At 35.8% G+C, this 17,802-nt stretch overlaps 1 protein-coding gene across 1 annotated transcript in view; it reads left to right on the plus strand.

Moving 5' to 3' along the window:
* COL25A1 (collagen, type XXV, alpha 1) overlaps nucleotides 1-17,802 on the plus strand; it is a 497,755-nt gene that overhangs the window by 298,566 nt on the left and 181,387 nt on the right. Inside the window, exon 5 of the mRNA XM_014544731.1 lies at nucleotides 7,824-7,841. Coding sequence (XP_014400217.1) covers nucleotides 7,824-7,841 — 18 coding nt within the window. The remainder of the gene's footprint in view (nucleotides 1-7,823; nucleotides 7,842-17,802) is intronic.

Here is a 17,802-nt window from a genome sequence, read left to right on the forward strand (position 1 = left end):
TGCATGCCCCACACTGGGGATCGAGCACACAACCTGGACATGTGCCCTGACCGGGAATCAAACCGTGACCTCCTGGTTCATAGGTTGATGCTCAACCATTGAGCCATATGAGTTAGGCTGGAGAACAATTTTTTATAAACCAGGGCATCAACCTCTCACCTTGGGTGCCTATGGAATAATTACATAGCCTTGGCATTTACAACTGTTATCTTCCATACAATTGCCTACCTAAAATTGTTATTTCTTTAAAAATTTTTTTAAATTTCTCTCTAATTTATGTGATTTATCTACACATTAAAAGGGAGCATCTTAACAAAAAATTATGTGGTTCATATATACTATGGAATATTACTCAGCCATAAGAAAAGATGAAATACTGCCATTTGGGAATACATGGATGGATCCTGAGAATACCATGCTAAGTGAAATAAACCAGACAGAAAAAATCAAGAACCATATGATTTCACCTATATGTGGGATATAAAACTGAAAGCAACAAATGAACAAACAAGACAAAAAAAAAACAAAACCCAAAAAACCTCATGAGCATGGACAGCACAATGGTGGTTACCAGAGAGATAGGGGAGTGGGTGGGGAAGTAAAGGATAAAGGGGGTCAAATATATGGTGACAAAAGATTTGACTTTGGGTATTAAACACAATATACAGATGATGTATTATAGAATTGTACACTTGAAACCTATATAATTTTATTAATCCCAATACATGTAATACACATTTTTTTAAAAAGAAAACATGAGAGAGAACAGCGTTTCACAATTCAGTGATGTTTCTTGGGGGAGTCGGGCTGCAGAAACAGAATAGGAACTTCATCTGAGGCTTGCTGAGTCCCACCATTTCTCCTCCTTTGCCTCTGCACATTAACTTGTATAGCAAGTTGCGCCATAAATGCAGCGACTTACAAGAAGCAAGGTGACACATTCCCTTTATAAAAGGAAGAAACTCTGTAAAGCTGGAACTGGGCATATAAAAGCCAAGCACTCAGCTGATAAATTACTAGTCATTTATCAGGACTCTAAGACTTTGTACAAGGAGAGGCTCCTGTTCTCATAAAGTTGGCTAGACAATTCCAGTGATCTATGGGGACTGACCAACACCTTTCTGAACTCTGAGGATCACATGTCAGAAGAGCAACCAGAGTGGGAACTCTGGGTCTGACATTTGGGGGGGGAAAAGGAGATGTAAAACAAAATTAAAACAGCAATGGTCATCATGGTGGTAAAATCTTATTCATCAGAGGTTTGTAGAATTAAATGAGACTGTCATTGGCGTGGAAGGATTGAAGTTTAAATGCCTTTTATGTTTGGATGAGCGTGAAGTTGACAGCATGTCCTTGAGTCCCTTTGAATTCTCTTTGATTTTCTTTAATGGCATTCTAGGCTTCCATCATCTTCCCTCCGTGTAGTCATTAGAATTGGCAAGGATCGAGGACTAGGAAAACCTCAAATCCAGCCAGTGTGGAAATTAAATATTGATAGTAGGTAGGAATAGGCAATCCCTACCTGACCAGTTCTATAAATGGAGGATGGACTTTGATTTATTTTTTAAAGCCATGGGTCACAACAGAGGATATTTTATCCTCTAGTTGTTTGTCAGAATGCAGGAGTTGTAGTTTATCTTCTCGTCCCTATAACTCCATACATCTGGAAAGAAAGGGCCAGCAGCTTCATAAATCATCTGCTCAAAACACAACCCCTTTATTTCACTGATGGGGATACTAGGGCTCAGAGATCGTAAGTGAATTGTGCTGAAAGTTAGGGTAGGTGCAAGCCAGGAAGAGTCTAGGTGTCCATGTCTCACTCTCAGAAATAAGTATACGAGGTTAGTTGTTAGTTTTGCTCTTCTTATTCTCCAAAAGAGGAGTTGATATGAATAGTATAGGATCCCTGGCTATTTTTCCAGAATGTTATCTTTTTTTTTCACTTAACTTTTTTAAATGAATGAAGTTCCTTAGCTTTTAAAATATTCCCTGATGCCATTTGGATAAGTATTAGTGCTAAGCACTGGATATATAGAGATGTAGATGTCGATGCTGTTAACAAAATAATGGGCTTTATTCCAATGGCACTTTATGGCATTGCATTTTTCTAAGAAAGGAAAGACAAGGTAAATATGGTATTGTGTTAGAAAATATAATAATGTTTTTAATTATTAAGGGAAGGACTTGTTAACCTGTTTAAGTATAAGAGTAAATCTTTAAATACAGTATTTATCTATGAAAGGCAATATGGAAGAAATATTCCAAGTTTTGAATCAGTTTTTATTTTCTTTACATGAATCCAACAAAACCATCTCCATGTTTGCTCTCGCTCTCTTCCTCTCTCAAATTTTAAAAAAGAAATATCCACCAGGCTTGAGACTATAACTCTTTATTTTCCTCTAATGTAGAATATGGTTTCTTCTTCCCAGAATTAAATCCACTGAGGATTAAGTTTTTTAAATTCTTAAATTGAAATGCTCTTATCTAAGAAATATTATGTGACTGTGGCTAAGGTAAGAATTGTTAATCTCTATCCCGTAGGGTAACACATTAGGCAGTATAAATTATGAATAATGTTTATTTTAGTCAAGCATGTAAGAAACCTTGGAAGCATAGACATTGCAAGACTTTGCAGTCTTTGCAAAGCACTTTAAAATTAATTCACACAATCCTTAGTGCTTTACTTCTTCAGTTGCTTTTATCTGTAATATACCACTTGTATATTAATTTGTTTTTAAATTTATAAGCTTTTTATCTAAATTTCTATTAGTTGAATGGTTTGTTGGTATTGGACATATAGCCTACTTTAAATTGCCATGCTAAATTTTATAGCATTTTATAAGTATTAAACTAATTTGATGTAATAGCCTCTCATTAATTGGATATGGAAGCTTAATCAAACTAGGAAGGGATTTTTCTTCAGGATAGAAGTCTCATGTTATTGTTCTCTGCCATGTGTGAAAGGTCTAATTCATCCTGTGAAGCCCCTGCAGTCTTTGCCTGACTCAGTTCCCTCTCTTTTATCTGAATAATATTCACTGGATGGGGAAATTCTCTCTTTGACATGGATGCATTTATTCTGCAGTGAACAGAAGTTAAGAGACCTCTTTCTGGAATATTGGATTAAGAAATTATAAGATCTAGGTTAAACTGTGACTCTCGAAAGGTTAAGGGATCCCACCCACATGATTCTAGGATAGGATTCCTACTGCTCCTCCAAACCTCCTGCCTGCCACCAGGGCAATGATGTTGCCACTCAGAGTTCCTCTGATGTTGTTCTAAAGCTTTACCTGAATGGCCACTTCAGGTGTTTTCACCTGAGGGAAAAATAAGCTTGACATCCTAGTGTGTGGATTTGAGAACTTTCATGAGAAAATGGAGTTATAATAGTCACTTCCGAGTGATCTTTTTTGGGCAGTAAGGGTTCCAAAATGCAAAATATAGAAATTATTGTTTTGAAGTATTTTCTTTCAATTCAAGAGAATGAAATAAATCTGAAATGAGGGTATTAAAAATGGTCATCAAACTTGGGTTTCCTAATGAACAATTTCTAAGTTATTGAAGTAACTGCTTTCTAATTACCTTGAAGCAGAGGTAGCACCTTTTAGAGTTGCATGAGCAGTACTAATATTCTTTCAAGCTTTTGTAAATGAAAGTGGTTTTATTTAAAATTTATCACAGTAAGTTTATGTGAGTCTGTTATCCTAATCAATATTTCAAAATAAGATTGTACTTTAGCCAGGGGATGTGGCTCAGTGGTTGAGCATTGATCTATGAACTAGGAGGTCATGGTTCGATTCCTGGTCAGGATACATGCCCAGGTTGTAGGCTTAATCCCCAGTAGGGGATCTGCAGGAGGCAGCCAATCAATGATTCTCTCTCATTGATGTTTCTACTTCTCTCTCCCTCTCCCTTCCTCTCTGAAATAAAGAAAGATATATTAAAAAATTAAAAGTACAAATGTTGTGTGCCTATCTATCTGTGCATGTGGGAATGGAAAAACAGTATTTGTCCCAGCTGAAAAGGGATGCCACAGATTTACCATCCATAAAAGAAAGAAGTATCATGTAGTGCATCTAATTGTCTCAGTCAGAAATTAAGACTTTGTAGATTTAGGAAGAGTGTTAGCACTTTCTGGCAACCATACTTGTGATAACAGCCCAGCAGAGAATGGTTAATATTGCTCTTTAATGGCCTAATGTAACAGTCCATCCTCCAGTGATATGTCATCTCATTATCTTGTTCCATTGTGGTTTACTTGCCTCACAAAACTTTCAGCTTGTTCTGAACACTTTTCGGTCAAGCATCAGCTACTGGCTGATTGTTTCCCACCATACTGTTCTGATTACCACTTTTTATTTTTTATTTTTTTAAATGTCTTTATTGGTTAAGGTATTACAAATGTGTCCTCATCCCCCCATTACCACTTTTTAAAGCCGGCTCCCCTTGATTTTCCTTTTACTTTACCCTGGTGCCTTAGCTGTCTTGAGGGCATTACATTGAGCTGTTGACATTCAGTAAATCAGCCCCTGGGAGCATTGGGCATTCTCCATCTTTGCATGTATGTTTGTTCCAAATGTCAATATTTCTGTGATTTAACTATTTCCCTTGGCATGGCTCTTGATTATACTCAATTCCAGTTTTTATTTACAGTAACAGTTTGGTGATTTGTTTGCTAAAAAGGTCCTTTTCAGGAATTTTATTTTTAAAATTCAACTAAGTTTTATTTTGTGAGTTTTCATCATAATTTATAAATTATTCATTTAAAAAGTATTTTAGATGGAAAAATAACTTTCATAGTTGATTATTAGTAATATTCACTGCTTATAAATTACAGTAGACTAGAAAAATATCCACTAATGAATGAAAATACTTGTTTTCCTCAGTGAATTACTCAGAAGCAACATGGAAAATTCTGGATATTTCTTTTGGTGATTTGTCATGAGGAAGACATTACCACCTAATGCCTTCACTCACAGTGTGTTTCTGAGACCAGCTTCACTTTGGGCTCTTTTCTTCTCTCCTGTATGCTCAGCACCCTGCAGGAAACTCTCACTGCCACGCCCACAGACACCTCCCCTCTTTAGATGACTCTTTTAGGATTCTAGCTGGCACTGGCCAGGTACCTCAGTTGGTTAAAGTTTCGTCTCATAAGCCAAGGTTGCAGGTTCGATCTCCAGCTAGGGCACATACAAGAATCAATCAATGAATGCATAAATAACTGAAAAAAAACTAATCGATGTTTCTCTCTTTCTCTCTCTCTCTCTCCCTCCCTTCCTCTCTCTCTAAAATCAATACATAAAATAAAAAGAAAATATTCCAGTTGCTAGACTGTTTCTGACAGGTATTCCACTGTGTCTGCTAGTGCAGTTTGTTACGTCACACTGCGTGTAGGCAGTCCTAAAATCTTGGGTAAGATTTATAAGGATTGCATTGTGTAATCCATGTTTTAGGGAGAGTTACCAAATTTGTCATGTTGTATGCATCGTTTTTCTGGGAAGCCTCTCTACTAACCCGCTTCCATCCCTCTTTTTCATGTTTCCCACCCTACAGACAACCATAAACACATTCACATGCATGCACACCTGAAATTCATTTCACATGTTAGGGCAATCTGAGTTTTCTGTTGCTGTATACTTTCCAATGCTCATTTGGAAAGTATACAGCAACTTTTTCATTTCACCATCATTTACTATTTATTCAGGTCCGACCCTCTCTGGTTTGATCCTGGGCAACCTGCAGCGACGCACAGCTGTACAGCAACTTTTTCATTTCACCATCATTTACTATTTATTCTCACTATCACTAATATAAAATGTATAACACAATGTATGTTTGTATATAATAACATAAATATATGTACACATTATGCTAAAATCATTTGTTCAGTGTAATGACACAAATGCCACATTTTAAAAACAGACAGGAAAATTCTCAGTTGTAGGACAAGCAAAAAATTTCAGCAACAATGCTAAAATACATTCTTTTGAAGAAATTCTTTCTGATTTTGGAGAATCCTACATTTGAGTTTTTACCAAAACATACAAGAGATGTAATGTATTCCAAGGTTTTATAAATGTTTACATTTCCGAGTTTGCAGTAGTTTTAAATTTCAGAAAGGTCAGAAGCTTAAAACATCGAGAGGGCAGGTGAGAGTGAGCATGTGTTGCAATTTCACCTATTACATGGATCCGGCAAGATCCATATTTGCGTGTAAGTGGAGAGCCTTGCCTTTGTAGGTCTTCCAAGTTGAGAGCCAATGTTAGGGCTGTCTGTTCCCCTCCAGAACCTTTGCTGACCTGGTTTCTGGACAGGCATCAGTTAGCAGTCTGGTCCTGCTGGTTGGAGGTCTGCATCTGGAAGCAGAGGTTCACCTTGTTGTAGCCGAGGAGTGGATGGGAGGTTTAGAAAGTCCAGTCTCTTGAAGAGTGCTCTAGTGTCATCGTTGATCTGAGCAAGCCTACTTCTTTTTTTCTTAAACTTCCAGACTAAAAGGCAGAATGACCGGGTGGAAAAGCATGAACTTCAGAATCAGATTTGGTTTAAATTTTGCCTCCCCAACTATAGACTGTGTGATTTTTCACTTATTTCTGTGAGTCTCAGTTTCTTCATTTGTAAAATGCAGGGAAGTTTATAAGTAGTAAATGGAATAACAAATCCCAAGTGTCTGGAATTTGGTTAAGAATTAGTGAATATTATTCTCTTTCTCTCTCTCTCCACCACTAAAGAGTACAGGAGTGGAGTGAGTAACCTCCACAGCAGCCTGGTTTAGCTCCCCTTCATGGTTTGATTACACAAAACCTGGCCAACCACATTTTCAGACAATGCTTTTGAAAATCATCTGTTCTATCCCCAGTAAGAGAACAAATCATCAAAGAAATTCTAAGCTCAGAGAGGGGCTAAGAGAGAGCAAGTCTTCTCTGGGAATTGTATTAGCACCATGCTTTCCTGAATAATACTCAGTGGCATTTTGCTGATGCAATGAGATTGTACATTATTAATGTATTTTTTAAGATTCCTTAACTCAGTGTGAACTTTTTCTTTCATTTCATCTTACACAAAACCCAACTGGAGAGTTTAAGAAGGTGATGTGTAATCAATACTTTTATTCACAGGTGATTTTTCTCTTAGTGACAAGCATATACAATTAATGCTGCTTTGAAGTTTTTATCAGCTTAAACAAGAAAGTGACATTCCAAATGAATTAGATTGGCCAGAGGTTACATAATCTATTGACTATTTGAGGAGTTATGATGCACTTAATTGAGCCAAACCCTTTCCTCCTGTCCTTTCAAAATGCCCTTAGGTTGGATTATGCACAATAAGAGAGAAATATTTATTTTTAAAATTGATTAAAACATTATTAAACAATGAGAAATCCAAAGCCTTGGTGAGTTCTAAAACTAAGATATCTGCCTCTTTTTTCCTTCACTCTGTGCCATCTTGGAATATGTAGCTCACAGTAATAGTCTGTGCGAGTACACCCTCTTTTTCACTAACCATTCATTATGATCATGTGAGGTAGATTTCCCTTTGCCTTCTCCTTCTGCAATTTGATTCTAGAGCATACTAAAACACTTGAGTCATTTTGGAGTTACATGTAATAGACCATAATATCAAGATCTTAGATGATAACATAGAGTAAAAATGTAAACTATAATATGATTTTAAAACCACAAAGTAAAGTTTTGCCAGTAGTTAGGTATTGATTGTTATCTTCAGAAATATTTTGAAAAAAATTTCAGAACTAGTTTGAGTTTTAAGTGAACAATTCACTGAAGAAAACCCATTTGTAACTCTTTCTTTTTCTTTTTCAATTTCAGGGTCAGCCTGGTCCTCAGGTAAGTGAACTCTTTTCTAACAAATTAATTCCAATTTAGGAATTTTCCAGTATAGAGGTTTTTCTGCCATTCTTTTTCAATGGATATAAAAAGCTGTGAGCCAGTAATCATGACAACACACAGTAGACCAAATATTTCCCAGGAGTAGAGCTTCAGCGGGGCCTCTTCAGGGCTGTATGAGCCACGTCAGCTGTTGGGCCAGATGGCAAGTTAACAATGTACTATCATCTAAAGCAAAACTCTTAACTGATCTGAAACAGAGCCACAGGACTTTAATGTAAGACAGAAAGACTTACTAGATGTTGGCTATAAACTGGCTCACATTAGGTACTGATTAATCATGTACTAATAATGTTATTGTAAATCCACAGACTCTGATCATGTAGACTCTCATCCTACCAGCTTCATTTGATTCATTATAGACAGATATTGAATTCATTCCCCACTTTCAATATAAACCAACTGCTGAAGACATGATTTATAATTAAATGTGAATACAGTCAACATAAAATTTTTTGAGCCCTAAATCATTGAAGAAAATGAGGAAATTTTAGAAGAGAGTAATGTGTATAAAGATGAAAGTACAAAAGGAGGGAGTTTCAGAAATGAGTCAGTACCAAACAACAAATTTAATATACTACTTACTGTAGTCTGTAGGAAGCTATAGAGAAGGAACTGACATTATTAATGTTTCACCCTTAACCCTGTAATACCTGTAAATAACATAATTATTTCTTGAGTTTCCTTTATGTTTCTTTCCCCTCGACATACCAAATGCTATTTCTGTCCTAGATTGTTTGATAAATAAATGACTTTCATAATATCTTTGTTAGTCAATATCATAAATTGTCATTATGTACTAATTTTCATATTAGACCAAGAGAATATTATTTATAATTTTTATGAGCTCTGTATATTAATGATGTCTGACAAACAAAAACCCCCACATACTTCAATAGAGCAGTCCTCTTCACACTACACTCATGAGAAAAAGTTTGACATGTAATTAATTTATATTCATTGAAAAAATGCATTATTTGAGATTTTTCACTAAAATTTTTAGTTGATTCAAGGTAATTATTGGAGGGAAAAAAATTCATCAAAGCAAGTTGTAGCTTATTCCCTAAGTTTGCAACTGCTACATTATACTGGGATGAAGACAAAGTAAAAGGTGTTTTGCCTGTTTTATTTTATTTGATTATCAAATAAAATCAAACAGCCTTGGGAATTATTGCACATACAAAATAGAAGAGATAAATGACTCACCTGGGATGATACCATAAAACAGGGAGCAGGAGTCAAGTGTGTCTCTAAAACCCTCATACCCCTGCATATCTCTAGGGAAGAAATGAGATAATAGACAATGAAAGAAATTGGAGTGTTAATCAAAGACATTTGAGGGAGGATGATAATGTTTAACATATTTTGAGTTTTAATGGAACTTCTGTCTTAGCCTGTATCACCTCTCACTATCCCAGAGCAGTTCTTAAGATAAGGATTTGAGCATAAATAGTTTATCTGGGAGATGATCCCAGGAAGCATTGTGAGGAAGTGGGAAAATAACACAGGGAGGGCATGAAAACCAAGAAACAGATGCATCAATGAACAGGTTACTGCTGTGGACTGGGGCTCAGTCCTGCTGAAGAACTTAGGAGAGACTGTGTAGAGCTTGCCTCAGACTCGTCCCACCAAGGCGCACAGAAATTGATGTATCTATCCACTAATTTACCTTTCTTCATTGTTGAGAGTTGTGCCTGGTGTTAACTCTCTGTCACTTCTGACCTGCCCCCAGAAGGTCTAGCATAATCCAGCTGCTAGAGGAATGCAGGAAGCCATAGGGACATATGGGACCTGTATTCCACCACTGTCTTGGAGGGAGGCAGTGATGTGGGTTGACACCTACATCTGCTAAGCAAGTGTCCTATTGACAAAACAAAGAGTGAGAAATTTAGATATCGATGTAACGATTTGGAAATTAGACAAAAATACAGCATTAAAAGCATATTAGTTAATGAGATGTTAAAAGGAATAACTGTAAAAAGAACAAGATCATAATAAATCTTGAGTGTACCGCTACAATTAACGAGCAGAAGAGAGATGGTGAACTAGCAGCACAGGAAGCCCAGGATAGACAGAACTAGGAACATTCTGGGTCCCTGTAGCTGAGACTTAAAAGTATATTATGGGCCCTGGCTGAGTGGCTGAGTTGGTTGAAGCATCAACCTGTGCACCAAAAGACTATGGGTTCAATCCCTGGTTGGGGTACATATGGAGGGTAATGGATCAATGTCTCTCTTTCCCTTCCTCTCTCTCTAAAAATCAATAAAAACTTATCCTCAGGTGAGGGGATTTTGTTTTTGTTTTTTTAAAAAAGTTCTATCTCCTCCATGAAATTGAACATAAACAAAAATTTTTAAAAAGAGTATATTATGGTATTTCAGAATACCTTTACGTCAGGTCTTAAATATACTTCAGAAAAATAAACTTTGTATAGCTGCCTCCACTTGAAAATTTTAGAAACTTTTGAGGGAAAATATGACTGGCATTCTCAAATGGTAACCTGCACTGATTTTCCTTAATTTTGGCTACCAGTTTATGTATTATTTTTCTAACCCCTAATCTACTCTCGGGATTTTTTTTAAAACAAAAAGTGGATGTTAAATATAAAGTAGGCTTTTAACAAATTTTATCTAACTAAAAATATAAAGACTTAGAAATGGCTTATATAGTAAATGCAATTATCAATATATATAGCAGTTATAGTATTTTATAAGTTATACAATACCACCTTATCATGAATCTACTTTTTCTTTGAGTAAATGTTTGTAAACTATACATTAAATTTGTTTCATCCAGATTTATAATGAAAAAGCAAACAATGTACATTTAAAACCTGAATTAGGAAATTATAATGGGCTCTTAAATGCTTGAAAGCTTTCTCTTATTTGATCAAATTTCTCTTAAATTGTCCATGTTTTGTTATTTGGGTCACTAGAAATGATTTTAGTCATATACAGTGTACATAATAACTGGGTATGTCTTCCTTTTTTAAAAAAAAATCATCTCTTTGATGACTTAAAAGGATATCCACTTTTTTCTTAAATTTTTATCTTTTTCAGTTTTTCTGATTTTATAAGATTTATCAGCTAAAACTCTTCATAACTTATTTTTTGTTATTTATAAATATAAGATTCAAAATTACAAATTTACCTGCATTTCTTCCCTGCTGATCCTGTTCCTCCCTCATCCCTATGTCTTCTTAGCACATTTTTTTAACTGTGGGGAAAGGGAAGTGCACAAACATTGCAAAACTTTCTCTTTACCTTCTCCCCCTATCTCCTTTTGTAACTAGTTAAGGGAGGATAAGGAAGAAGAAAGTTTGTCATCTAAACAAGCTTTCTCCAAGTAAGTTTCCTTAACTAGTCCTCAAAACCTTCTTCCTGAGTCATATCCGTGTCACCCAGGGAAGACCCTCCCTGTGACTGGTTAGTATTGTGAGAGAAAGCTTCTAAAATCCCAAATTCCAACTCTCAATGGATTTTTCCATTAGGAGAATTACCAGTATTGTTTCTATTGTACAACAAGAATTTTTTTTAAAGTATATTTTATTGATTTTTTACAGAGAGGAAGGGAAAGGGATAGAGAGTTAGAAACATCGATCAGCTGCCTCCTGCACACTCCCTACTGGGTATGTGCCCGCAACCAAGGTACATGCCCTTGACCGGAATCGAACCTGGGACCCTTGAGTCCGCAGGCCAACGCTCTATCCACTGAGCCAAACTGGTTATGCAAGAATTTTTTTAGGTACTTTAGGAATAGGCTTTTGTGAATTGGGCTGGGAAAATAAACTATATTTGTATTATGATTCCTCTGGGAATCATAATTTATCTGGGAAGATAAAATCAGATTTATAAACAGCTAACTTCCAAAAAAAAGAGTTGTAAATGTTTGAGTTGGGAAATTGCACATCCTTTCAAGTTTATAAAAGATTTGGGCAGAATTATAATTGGCAACTTGTTGTTCATGTACAAATGTTTATGTCTGTGAGAGTTTTCTTGCAGAGGGTAAATATTCCCATGTCATCTTTTTCACAGTATTATTATACAGTGCAAAACTCTTCCTTAGAGAGTATAAAACTCAATTTTGCTTCTTTAATATTGCATTTCTTTAGTAAGAACTCCAGATTAATAAGGTTTCATTTTGCAGACCAATAGCAAAAGGAGCACATCTGTTATATCAGCAGAAGGGAGTTCTTTCCATCATCTTTCTAAAGTTAAAGATGGTTACGTGGATTTAAACTTGATTTTTAAACAACTGTGAAGACAGGAAAGCTAAATGGAAGTAACCCTGTTGCAGTGATAGCATGAAAATAAATACAAAAATAGGCCTTGGGGAAGGGAGGTGAGTCTTTGCATTTACCAAAATGGGTGAGAAAATGGTGCTTGACAAGGGAAATAAGATGGGGAAAGGGTATTAGAAAGAAAAAGGGTAATTCTAGCAGCTGTGGTTAAGATGGAAAAGAGGCAAGAAAATGAATGAAGAGGATGTTGCTGTGAATCCACTGAAACAAAGGAACTCAAATTCTTAGAGAGAAAAAGGGGTGAGGTAGAGTAAATAATGTCCCAAAGACTTAAAAAAAATGGTTTGCGTTAAAAGAAAAGACAGTGACAACAGAGTGTAAGTAAGGGAAGAAAGAAGGAAAGGAAACTAGAAAAAAGACATGAGCATTTCTATTTTGAACTAATGGCACTAATTATTTGGGGGTGGGGCAATATTAATCTATTGTCATAAAAGTCACCCTGATATATCTTCATTAATTCATATTAACATAATTCAATTCGATTACTCAAGTATTTATTTAGCTGGTACTATGTTCAAGGCACAGTGGCAAGGCTGTGAAATTGTGGTGCTCAAGACAGACTCAACCTCTATTTTTTTTGTAGTTCTTTTAATATTATTAATCAAGAAGGATATGGAGTCCTGTCAATTCTCATAGACCCACCATCTGAGGATGACTTAGCCACATCTCCAAATCTGGGAAATCCCCAGTTTTAGCCAGGACCCTAAACACGAGGTATTTAAAGAGGCATTTTTCCAACATGCAGGTGACTGAGGATCAATGCCGTTGCTCTAAGTGTGGTTCTGGTGCCATGTTTTATTTGTAATAATTGGCTTTCTGCCAGGATCAAAGCATCCCTGTTCTGGTAACTGAGTCCTTTTTTGGCTCCCCAGTCCTACATCCCCTTTCTGTGTTCTTCTCTTCATCCTAGGTCCTCCTTTTCCTTGTCCCTCTACTACCAGGTGTTAAGAGTCATGGAGCTATGTTTCTATGTCTCTGGGTTTATTTATTTTTAATTTTTTTAAATATATATTTTATTGGTTTTTTACAGAGAGGAAGGGAGAGGGATAGAGTTAGAAACATCGATGAGAGAGAAACATCAATCAGCTGCCTCCTGCACACTCCCTACTGGGTATGTGCCCACAACCAAGGTACATGCCCTTGACTGGAATCGAACGTGGGCCCCTTCAGTCGCAGGCCGATGCTCCATCCACTAAGTCAAACCGGTTAGGGCTGGGTTTATTTTTTAACAGACTGTCAAGCCTCAGAGGGAAGGCAGGGGAGGGTGGAGTGGGGGGAAGAGACCAACCAATGAACTCATGTATGTATATGCATAACTCAAGGACACACATAGTGGGTGGTGAAGGCTTGTGGGGGAGGGGGAAAGAGACATATTTAATGCTTTCAACAATAAAGATTTATAAAAAAACTATATTTCAAACATTGTAAAAAAAGAAAGAAAGAGTCATGGTGCTAATGCTCTTTGCAGCCTTGCTAATGACTAACAGAGCAACTATACAACTATATCGTCTAGCTCACTGCCCACGTGACAGGATTTTACATTCTCTCTCTCTCTCTTTTTTTTTTTTACTCTGACTTCCCAGTGCCATTCTGCACACTGTGAAGACATGACTTTTGCCTAGCCAGTCATTGCTGGAGTCAGGAAAACAAGCATTTAACATGCTCCTGCCTCTATGGTGAAGATACTGAGAGTGGAGATTAAGTGTAGCATCAACCAATATCATCCTATACACGTCAGCTAGATAAAATATTTCTATCATGGTTATGTCATTATGTCATTCTTCTAACCCTACAACTTTGAATCTCAATGTAATTACCATTTAGAGTGGAATAAAATCTAGTTTCTTGCCTGGCATTCACATCTTTTGTTTTGGCCTGTTTTTCAGCCTGATCTCCTGCTAATTTTTCATTAATGCTCTTTCTGGACACTGTGCTTCATCCAAACCAAGTCAAACCATTTACTTTCCCCCTTTTAAATCTGTTTTTCTCCATTTATCTTTTCTTAGAATATAGTCTTTTCTCCAGAACTGCTTTCCTCTCAGCCCCCAGATACACTCAGTTTCCACATATTCAAATATGATCACCTTTCATATTTACCCACCACTTCTTCCATCAAGATGTCTTTATTCTCCCTTAACTGAATATAGTTTCTCCCTTTGCAAGCTCTGTGATCTTGGACAAGTTACTCAATCACTGAGTCTCATTTTTCTCTCTGTAAAGCAGAGATAATAATGTCTTATCTCAACAGATGGTTTGAGGATTAAACTAAGATAATATATGTATAACTTCTAACTTGGTGCCTAGTACATGAATGCACTCAATAAGTAATACTTCCCTACTTTCTATTGTATCACTGTTATTTATAAAAGATATTTCACTCTTAATTACTAGCTACGATCTTCAAGAGTGAGATCTATGTTTTCTTTCATCTTTAGTATCCTCTTCAACACTTGGCATAGTTCCTTGTAGACAGTAGAAGTTCAACAAATGCTATTGAGTTGTGAGTGTTAAGGAAAAGAAAGCCGAGGAACCAGAGGTATGGATACGTGGAACAGACGGAAATTGGAGGGGTGTGGGGAGGACTGTATAAAAGAAGGTGAAGAGAGTAGCCAAAGACCATATATGCATAGCCCATAGACATAGACAACAGAGTGGTGAAGGCCTGGGGAGGGGTGGCGGGGCCTGGGGGGACATCTGTAATAGTGTCAACAATTTTTAAAAAAGGATGTCTGTGAAAAAAATAAAATTAAAAAAGGAAAGCAGAGGAAGAGAGAGAGAGCTGTCGGCTTCTTATAATTCTAAATGCCTCAGTCAGTAATACCACTTATCACAAGTCTCTAAGGTTTCTACACTCTGAGATCTTACTGAGCTTTATCAGTGTTATTATCTCACTTCCACAAGGTTTGGAGAGTTTGGATACCATTGCTTCCTTTCATTTCATAGTTTACTTATATTGATATTTAGTTTTGGTGAAAATAAACAGATAGCATTAACCTAGGGCCATGCTTATAATGTATTTTATTTTGTAACAATTTATTTGTAGGATCCAAGGCTTGGCTTTGAATTTTAATAATGGAGACAGTTATAGAAAGTAGTTCATGGTGGTTGTGTGTAATGCCACATTGCTAAAACAATAGCATTCTCTCACTCATAAATAATTTAATACAAATTGTAGGAACGAATTGCTTTTAAAAATCCTTCTCAGGATACCATCTCATATGCTTTAGAAAAATAGTTCAACCTTTTTCCCACCCAAAATCACACCATCAGTGGAATCATTTTGTTAAGTGAAAGTTACCTCTTTCATACCCAGGACATTTCTTTTGCATGACATTTTTAGAATTTAAAAGCCCTCCTCATAACTCCTCTTTGGAGTTGCATGTGAGCATAAAAGAGATATAATTCCCTTAGGAATTTGGAGTACTAAAGCGGTATGCATGTTGTAATTCTGTATTACTCAGTGAGAAAAAAATGTAAGAGAAAACCACAAGCAACCATCAGACAACTGCACATGGAGGCGTGTGGCTTCCATTTGTATTTTCTTGAAAAGAAGTAGAATATGTCACTTTGCCTTTCCCTCCCAAACCCCCTTTTGCTTTTATTTGTTCTGATATTGTCATTGCCATTTCACAACATTTTACAAAAATCAAGTTGTGTGTGCCCTGTAAGGAATTATTTTTGATATTTTGGGGCAGTATTTAACTTTCTATTCACATGTTTTTAATTATATACTAAGCTCCTTCTAACCTAACACTTTAGCAATTCCCATATTTCATGTTTGTGTTTCAGTCCAACCTTTTTCCGATCCATATAGTCTGTCTTGGGGGCAGGGGGAGGACATCTACATTCTGCAAGAAATTTGGAAAGCATGTGCCTGTGTGTGCTTGTGTGTGTGTGTGTGTGTGTGTGTGTGTAGAAAATCTTTATTTGCTTACTACAAAATAGAATTATCATATTAAACTAGTAATCATTAATCAATCATGCTATATTTCATAATGTATTATCATTTCCCATTATCTATATTTTATGTGGTGGTTAGATGATAAAGAGAATGATTATTAAAGTCTTAACATCTTAGATTTTTAAAGATATTTTATTAAGTAATTGGTTAATATGATATGAAAGACTCCATTGTATTCCAAGTAGCTTATATCTTTAAAGGAACACATAGAATAGCAGTTTATTTATTTTATTATAATTCACATTTTTAACATGGTCATTTGTATACTGAAATAGTATAACATCATCCTCAAAGTTTAATTCTAGCTTAGAATTCTTTTCTACTGAAATTAACTGAAGAACATTTATTGCCAACTTTATGCCTTGTTCCCTATCAAATATACCAGTATTCCTTTTAATTCTGTCTAAATAAAGGTGAATAACACATAGCTTTCCATTAATAATTAAATTAATCCAACATTGACTTGTATATGTGGAAGTTATTATTTCCTAAATTTTTTATTCATTTTCGTATCTCAATTTCTTTATACAGTGTTGATATATAGAAAATGCACAATACATATCTATTGAATAAATGTATACATTTAATAATGCAGATTTAAAGATAACTTTATATTCATTTGATGATGAAATGACTGAAGCAATTGAAAATATTAGCTTTGGGCAGTATTTTTTTTTTTAAATCCTCACCTGAGGATATTTTTTCATTGATTTTTACGGAGAGTGAAGAAGAGAAGGAAAGACAGAGAAACATCAATGTGAGAGAAACACATTGATGGTTGCCTCCTGCATGAGCTCTGACCAGGGCCCAGCCAGGGAGGAGCCTGTAACCAAGGTATGTGTCCTTGACTAGAATTGAACCCAGGACCCTTTGGTCCGCAGGCCTACGCTCTATCCACTGAGCCAAACTGGCTAGGGCTGGCAATCTATTTTTAAAGCAGCATATGGAATACATTGAATAAGGTTATGGGGTGGTTCCATGGGTAGACAGGGGTTTAAATCCTGGTCTTCCACTTACAAACTGTGTAACTTTAGGCAAGTTATCTCTTTTCCTTCAGTTTTTCAATATAAAATAAAGATGGTTGGTTTAATTTAATACATGACTTACTGAAGCACGTAGAACAGTGTATGTAGCTTCCATAGTGTTATTATTAAGGGCCTACTTATGCACACATCTTCTCACATCAGCATTCACACAGGGACAGAGCCATATGGACATTACCCTTACAGTGGTACTTCATCTGTTGGATAAGTCCAATAGAATAATGACCTCAAAGCATATAGAGGTTTAGGATAAGTAGTTCAATCTTAAAATCAAGGAATTCATGAAAAGTGATTATAACTGTTAGATATGCTTTATAGTCTAGGATTCTCTATTAAAACAGTCATTTATATGCACATTTGTAAGTGTGTCTAATTCTTTCTAAAAATATCAAGGAGTTATAGTTAAAAATATTTTTGTCAGTGAAGTAAAATTAATTCAGTTGTAAATGTTTAAACTTTAAATTAGTATCTACAAATTTTCTCAAATATATTATGTAAATATATTATTTCACATATATGTTTAATAATTTTGATATCATAACCAAAATTCTTAATAGACTAAATTTATTTTCTCATTAAATATCTCCAGTCATATTC

The sequence above is a fragment of the Myotis brandtii genome, unplaced genomic scaffold (genome assembly GCF_000412655.1).
Source record: "Myotis brandtii unplaced genomic scaffold, ASM41265v1 scaffold38, whole genome shotgun sequence".
Taxonomy (NCBI): Eukaryota; Metazoa; Chordata; class Mammalia; order Chiroptera; family Vespertilionidae; genus Myotis; species Myotis brandtii.